At 34.3% G+C, this 8118-nt stretch overlaps 1 protein-coding gene across 1 annotated transcript in view; it reads left to right on the top strand.

Moving 5' to 3' along the window:
- LOC106464169 (protein cycle-like) overlaps positions 1–8118 on the top strand; it is a 129506-nt gene that overhangs the window by 101911 nt on the left and 19477 nt on the right. Inside the window, exon 11 of the mRNA XM_022391857.1 lies at positions 6416–6566. Within this exon, the coding sequence (XP_022247565.1) occupies positions 6416–6566 (151 nt within the window). The remainder of the gene's footprint in view (positions 1–6415; positions 6567–8118) is intronic.

Raw genomic sequence — 8118 nt, 5'->3', positions numbered from 1 at the left:
ATTAACAAACGAGCAGATACGCAACATTAGTAATCCAGATTTTGTTGAACTACTAGAACTCAACGGAAGTTGTAGTTTCCTCTAAGTGATTTTTAAGACAATGCTCTTCTAACATTATTCTGTATGTTTGTTTACTACGTTATCGAAGTAGTTTAGAGAAACTTCCTGTGATTTGTAGAATGTTTCAAAATCTTGAAACGTTAGTTTTTGTGTCCAGATATTTCTTAAAATACTTGGCTTTTGTCATGTGAAATCATCTTAAATCAAGTAACATTTATCATAGTGCATTTTATATTTTTCTTCCTTCGTGTTAAGATAGGTATAGGAATGTGAGATTGTTTACACAATGCTATATATGTTCAGTTTAAATCCATACAATACACTTCCTTATGGATATTGTATTTTAGAAATAATACAATAATCTATCTTTCCACCTGAAGAGATGTGAGAAAGTTTAAAATAATATATTCGTGTTTGTTTCTTTTCGAACCAGTTCCAATCCATTCATTAATGCCATCAATGATAAATGGTTAGGGCACTCGCTCGCAACCTGAGGGTCGCGGGTTCGAATCCCCGTCCCGCCAAACATGCTCGCCCTTTCAGCCGTGGAGGTGTTATAATGTGCGATCAATCCCACTATTCGTTGGTAAAAGAGTAGCCCCAAGAGTTGGCGGTGGGTGGTGATGACTAGCTGCTTTCCCTCTAGTCTTACTCTACTAAATTAGAAACGGCTAGCGCAGATAGCTCTCGTATAGCTCTGCGCGAAATTCAAAAACAAACAAACAAAAACAAAACCTTATTAATATCTCTGAATTATGTTCGCATTCAGTATTTGCAGATATGTTTGACAAATTTGGTAAACGCTTATTACAATATTAGTTCTACAATTAGTAAGGTTTTTAAAAACGCTATCTTCTTACATATAAAAGAAATCCCATTGTATCTTTCAAATGCCCTTCGGGGTCTCGGCTTCAAAGCTTATAGTTGTAAAATTATGGGTTCAATTCCTGAGGTTGACCCAGTACGTATAGCCCATTGGCTAGCTTTGCGGTTGACCAAAAAAACTTTTGAATACACCCATTTGAGAACGCCTTTTAGATGGCTTCTTCGTCTTATAATACGATTCACTGGAGCTGGATGTTGTTCAGGGGTAATAGTTTACCATTAACTACTGCATTGGGGTGATAATTTGTACAACTTCATATCTAACTGCTTACTTTTTTATTGATGAAGTTAAAGTTACACTAGAAATAAGTTATAGGCTGATTGATAGATCACTTCCAAAACTTCATTACACTTCTACCATATGTTAAATACACATACCTCTGTATATTTATATTGGGGAAGCGTATGGGCCTATTTCTGATAGATCACTTCCAAAACTTCATTACACTTCTACCATATGTTGAATATACATACCTCTGTATATTTATATTGGTGAAGCGTATGGGCCTATTTCTGATAGATCACTTCCAAAACTTCATTACTATTCTACCATATGTTGAACATACATACCTCTGTATATTTATATTGGTGAAGCGTATGGGCCTATTTCTGATAGATCACTTCCAAAACTTCATTACACTTCTACCATATGTTGAACATACATACCTCTGTATATTTATATTGGTGAAGCGTATGGGCCTATTTCTGATAGATCACTTCCAAAACTTCATTACACTTCTACCAGATTTTAAATATACATACCTCTGTATATTTATATTGGGTCTATTTCTGAATACTCTACACTGAAATTAAGGAATGGATTATCTTACATTTAGAATTTTATGTAACTGAATACTTCATTGTTTTGTTGTTTCTTCGTGTGTTTTTTTCTTAGATTTTTAGAACAATTCTTATGATTCAGCTTTTCTTCAAATCCAAGTGAATTCTTATCAATATATACAGTACTGTGTAAAAGTGTTAGGACAAAATCAAAAATTAGATTTCAGGCCATTTTCAAAGAACAATGGAAGGTAAATCATAAGTAAAACATCAACATTTTATTAACATACGTGTTTAGTATAACAGAAACTCAGTGCAAGTGCTTGAGTTCAGCAAACAGTTAATATTTTGTGCGTCTCCCTTTTGCTTTAATAACTGTAGATAGGTTTTCAAGCATTATTGCAACATATTCAATCAATTCTTTGGGATTTTACTACAAATGTCTCTAATACACCCCCATAAAGTTTCTTTGGAAGTAACTTTGGATTTGTCGTGTTTTTGATCTATCAAATTCCAGATCTGCTCAATTGGGTTAAGATCAAGGCTCTGTGGGGGAAATGTCATCATTTGAATGCCTCGAGCAGCTTCTTTCTTAGCTAAGTACTTTCTGCATAGGTTGGATGAGTGTTTGGGGGCATTAGTTTCTTGGTAGTAGAATCCTTTACCAATAATACACAAACCACTGGGTATACCATGACGGATGGTACTTGTGCTGGTCCATTATTCCATCTATTTTACAAATACCTCCTGTCGCCTCAGCATAAAAACACCTCCACACCATCACACTGCCTCCCCCATGCTTGATGGTAGGTGCTATGCATTGAGGTAAGTATCCTTTACCTTTCTTCCGTCGGACGTACAACCTACGCTTTGAACCAAATATTTCAAATTTGGACTCATAACACCCTTTTACAATAATCAACAGTCTAGTTTTGTACTTTTTAGCAAATTCAAGTCTCTTGACAATATTTGGAGATCGAAGTAAAGGATTTTTTAAACTGCTACACGACCAAATATTCCATTCTCGTTGAGTCTTATTGATACTGTAGATCTGGACACTTCTCTGTCATTTGGGTTAAGCATGTTTTCTATCAACAAAGCTAAAGAAGAATATTTCTAATGACTCAAACTACCACAATTCTATACAACTATATTACTTTTTGTCAGCTAATTACAGGATTTTAGATATGAGACAGAAGAGTTATGATGTATAGTACTGTGCTAAAAGTGTTAGGACAAGAGAATATTTTGTCCTTCTTTCCATTTTATGGAACTACTTCTTCCATGCCATTACAGAATGTAAATTTCAACACTATGGTAATGCTTCACTGATCCCTGTTTACAACTGAATGAGCCAGGATGAGAATACTTATCATTCTTTAGAATTCCCATATACTTGTACCAAGGGCATGTCATGAATGAATGTGCTGATCAAATTTAAAGTCTGAAATAACTGTCATGGTACCCCATGCAGTGTCTTAAGTATATAGAAAGAAGTTAGCATGGAACTAGCATATGATACTGGTACATGCTAGAAGAAATTCATTTAATAGCACTCCACAAATAAATCTTGATAAAAACAGTGTTTAACACTATATGTATTAAGTTTTGTTGTCATGCCATGGCCCAAAAAGTATAGAGAGTTGTCAGTAAAGCAGAGAGTTCACATAAAAGCTTTACATGATGCTGGTTGGACTCCCTGACAAATTGCTGCAGACTTGAAATGCTCCCCAAACACTGTCAAGCACACCCTAGATCATGAGACTGAGACATGTAAGTTTGAAGATAGGAAAGGAAGAGGCAGAACACCTAAACTCAATGATACTTATGTTAAGTATCTTCGTTTATGCAGCCTTCGGGAAAGAAGGAAGACTGCCACTGATCTCGAGCATGAGATAAACGATCATGTATGTATGAGTAGCCTCAGGTTAGAGGAAATGCAGAAATGGAATTACTGTATTTTCAAAATATGTGGTTGATCAAAATGTTATGATTCAAGAAATTATTTTTTGAAGTTTAATGCAAAATCATTTTATCAACCATACCAAGTTTATCTATCTTAGGTGAATATTTTCTGCAGTATTTCATGCTACAATGATTAAAAAGTGGGTATGTGTCTTAGGAATTTTTATATTGGGAAAGAAAATTAAGATATTCCAACAGTAGGTGAAGTGACTGTATCTTACACATTCTGTAGAATTTTAGCAGGGTTAGTCTTATGTAATTTTATAAATGAATTAAACATTTAAATTTTCAATTGTATTATTACTGTATTTTGTGGTTTTTATTAATAGTATTTAATGTTTAGATTATTAGCTTCTCTTCTGTTATGCATCATATTGTGGCCATTTTGTCCATTTTTCATTGAAAAAAGTTAAAGAAATCGAGTGTCTTTGTATTATTAGTCTTTCTGAGCATCTGAATACTTCTGCTCACACAAAGCTATCTTAATATTCTTTCTGCCTCCTAAGCATTTCTAAAAAATTTTAATGTTCAGTGCACCAGACTATATACACCACCACTTTTGAACATGTGTACAGCATGTGACCACCTTCCACCAATAGTATTGTGCCACATATGTTGGCACAGCTAGCTCCCTCTCATGTACCCATTCAATCCTCATTTTCTCGTTTGGCACAGCATTGTTTAGATGGATTTTTTTTGCATGTGACTACCGTTTAAAATTGTACATTTCAATACGTTTTTCAACAGTTTTCTTTTACTGTGTTTGCATTCAGTTGTTTCAACTTTTGATCTTTTTGGCATTTGTTTATTGTTACTGAATCATATAGTAACTTAGAATGACTTCATAATTCAATGTTTCAACAATGGAAGTTTCCATTATGGTAGACAACGCTTCTGGTATGACTACCCAGGCATTGGGTTCGACTTTATCTGCTGAGGAGGTACAGTTTTTAATTTATAGGGAGCTAGATTCCTAAGTTCAGCCAGTGATTTATTCTCATTTTCAACCTGACAATGTTTCTGAGGATGAATACATTCCAGGAGGAGAAAATTATTTTGGTGTGTCACACTCTACACCTTTTTTTTTTTACAGATGGTTAATCAGGTATATGGTCTATTACTTTTCCTGTAGGCTATTCTAACAGATGCCACTGAAGAGCAGAGACAACGTGTCACACGACAACTACATAGTGTCGTACATAAACATACTTTGAAACAAATGGTACATGCTCCTTGCCCTTTGAAATTATTTTGAAGTCCAAAAAGGAGAACCATATGGTTTAGTTCACTCTCACAGTTCAGGCTATCTATACTGAGAAAGTAATAAATTACAGTCAGTAAAACTTCTCCCATTCCTCTGCCAAATGGACCATGAGTAAATGAAAGTGTAGGCCAGGTTTCGTTTGTTGTACTTCTTGCTCCTACGGTGGTTTTGGGAGTTTGTCCAGTTTCAGCCGAATGCTAACTTCCTCTTCGTAATTCTGGTTGCTTGATATATGATACTGTGGTTGGGGTTGGTGTGCATATGTTGCATGATCCACATGCCCTAGCCACAATGTTTATGTTACTCAAATTTTTTTATTTGGGTGATCCTGTACCTTTAATCCCGAGGATGGGTTTTGGAACTTCATCTGTCCTGTTGAGGTTGGTTATATACCTAGCCAAGCCTAGTTGTTTTACTTCATCCTTATATTTCAGTGAACTGTCCCTTGATTTGACATTTCTCCTCTTGGGTATATAGTTTGCTTCAGGTTTTCATTTTATAGAGTGGCTCTTCACCCACGGTTGCCAGCTGGTTTTCTATCTGGTTTGTGCAATTTGCACCCATGCTATGGATTGCACCTTTCAGAACATATTAAGCTTGTGCATGTAGTTTTTCTCTGCTCATACCAGACTCATTTCTTTCTCTTAGGGTGAAAAGCATGCATGTTTCAGAAGTAGTGCAGTGCTCTGCATGTGTGATTTGGTTTTGTTTCTGAGCACACTAATTGTTTGTAGCAGTCACTTTCCACTTGATTTCATTGTTAGGCATCTATACCGGCCCTTCCACCTTTTCAGTGTGGGGTTCTAGCTTTGTTTGAGAAGAGGTAAGACTGTATCAGAAGTTAACATTTTCTTACACTGAAAATGTATTTCTGATAGGTATTTACCTCCTTTTACAAACTTACCACCCCTCCTCCCCACTGCTGGTGTTATTCTTTTAGATTCTGCCAATTCTTGAAAGGGATGATTGAGGGTGAACATTAGAGGGAGCTAGCTGCACCAATATAGGCGGCACAATACTAATGGTGGAGGGTGGTCACATGCTACATACATGTTCAAGAGTAGCCTGAAACTTGTGGTGGAAACAGACTGATGTGTTGAGCATTAAAAGTTTTTAGCAATGCTTAGGGGGCAGAAAGAAGATCAAGATAGCTTTGTGTGACAGGAGGTGAATACCTATTGGTAATACATTTTCAGTGTAAGGAAGTATTAACTTCTGAAAGATGCGTCTACTTTATATCAGTTCATAGTTTTTATGTATTACAAAGTACACTTTTTTCAAATGTGTTTTACACTATACTAGTGTCCTTATAGTTATATGAAAGTCCAGTATGCTTCAGTTTTATCCACTGTGATATTTTAAAAGAATTGATAGTTACTAATGTAACAAAAAATATTTCTTCTATATTGCTCTTTTTGTAAATAAAATGTTTTTAATCAGTATATTTTGTGATTTCTTTAGTTCTTCAAACAAATGAAAGGCTTACGACACAGTACTATAGGTTCAGAACAAAGGAGGGATCTTTTATTTGTATGCAGAGCAAGTGGAAGAATTTCAAAAATCCATGGACAAAAGAATTTGAATATCTTGTTGCTGTTAATTTCTTAATTCCGTAAGTGTAAAACAATAAATAGTTAACACCTGCATATGTATTGATATATATGTGTGTGTGTGTGTGTCTGTGTGTAATTATATATGTAGTCATATTCAAATTTAACTAAGGTAACAAAGATACCTTCCTTCAAAATGTTGCAAAAGAGAAAATTTCAGTTACTTGTGTTGTAATTAACAAAAGTTTAGTTTTTATGTATTTATTTTATATAAAATTTTCATATAGCATTATTAATATTATGCAATTTGTGTTTTCAAAAAGTGTAACTTGCACGTTTGTAGCAAAGTTTTAATGGTTGCATTTAAACATTAGATGATTGTGTGCTAATTTGTGATGGAAAACTACATATAAAGTATAATAGAAATTAACAATGAGTTTCAATACAAAAAGATATTGGACAACTCAATCTCAGTTAGTAAATACTTTCCCCTAAATTTGCATCCATGTCAACAGCTGCCACAAATAGTCAATTTGGGTTAAGGTACCACAAACAAAATAACTTGCAGTATTCCAATATTTGTTAAATGTTGGTAACAAATTTTTCTGTAATTAATGCCAAAAAGGCTATTAATATTTTTAGAAACATAAGTATAGTATTCCAAAAGTATATGTCTGCATGTAAATCATTTTGCCACCCATTACATTTGTTTAATACATCTTTCTTATTAATCTTTACTATAATTGACGTAGCGTGTATGTAAATATCTATGTATGCAACCAAAATTCCTGTGCCATCTACTGAATGGCACTACAAACAAAAATCTATAAAAGGATTCACACTTTGGGTATTCAAGATTCAGATAATTAGAAAAATAACGATGGTATGTGCAACAACCATTTCCTTATTACAGAACACAATTTTAAATAAAAGTACTCTCCTCACAACAAGGACATGGCTTTCACTAGTATTGTACATGAGGGTTTTATTATAGCTTTATTGATGTAATTTGTAAACATAATACTGAGAAAATGGAGTTCTTAAAAAATTATTTTTTCAATAAAGGGTACCACTTTTAATATATAAAAACATTACAGTTCAATACTATGATTAGTTAGTAATTAATAGCACAACGCCACCCATAGGGTGGCATTTCTGCTAGTCTATTTAATGGGAGGGATTATGCAATAGAAACAAAAATTATAAAAAATGACCCACCAAAACTAAAACTGTAGTTAGAGAACATATACCAAATAAAAAGGTAGGGAAAGAGCTGAAATGATACTTCAGTAATAGTAGTACCATTTAAGTTTGCCCATACAATGACCCATCCTTGGGTCTTGTTGCCAAATGGTGCATTTGTAGTGTGTTATCAATCTGTGTACTTGAAGTGTTGCATGTTTTTATTGCAACTTCCACAATCATTGTTATTAATTTGGTTGAAGCTTGTGGGATCTTTCCATTTTCACTTCATTTACTGTGTTATTATGTTGTTCCAAAGGTATGTGTCTATGTGTGTGGTGGGGGGGGTGGGGGGGGGGGGGGGTATTGTAGTGGTCTTAGTTACTATTGTTGTAGTAAGAATAGTAAAAACTAAAAAAACCTAACTAAACC

This window comes from Limulus polyphemus, unplaced genomic scaffold (genome assembly GCF_000517525.1).
Source record: "Limulus polyphemus unplaced genomic scaffold, Limulus_polyphemus-2.1.2 Scaffold1576, whole genome shotgun sequence".
Taxonomy (NCBI): Eukaryota; Metazoa; Arthropoda; class Merostomata; order Xiphosura; family Limulidae; genus Limulus; species Limulus polyphemus.
The sequence above is the reverse complement of the archived record's forward strand: the minus strand, read 5'-3'. Positions and strand labels throughout refer to the sequence as shown.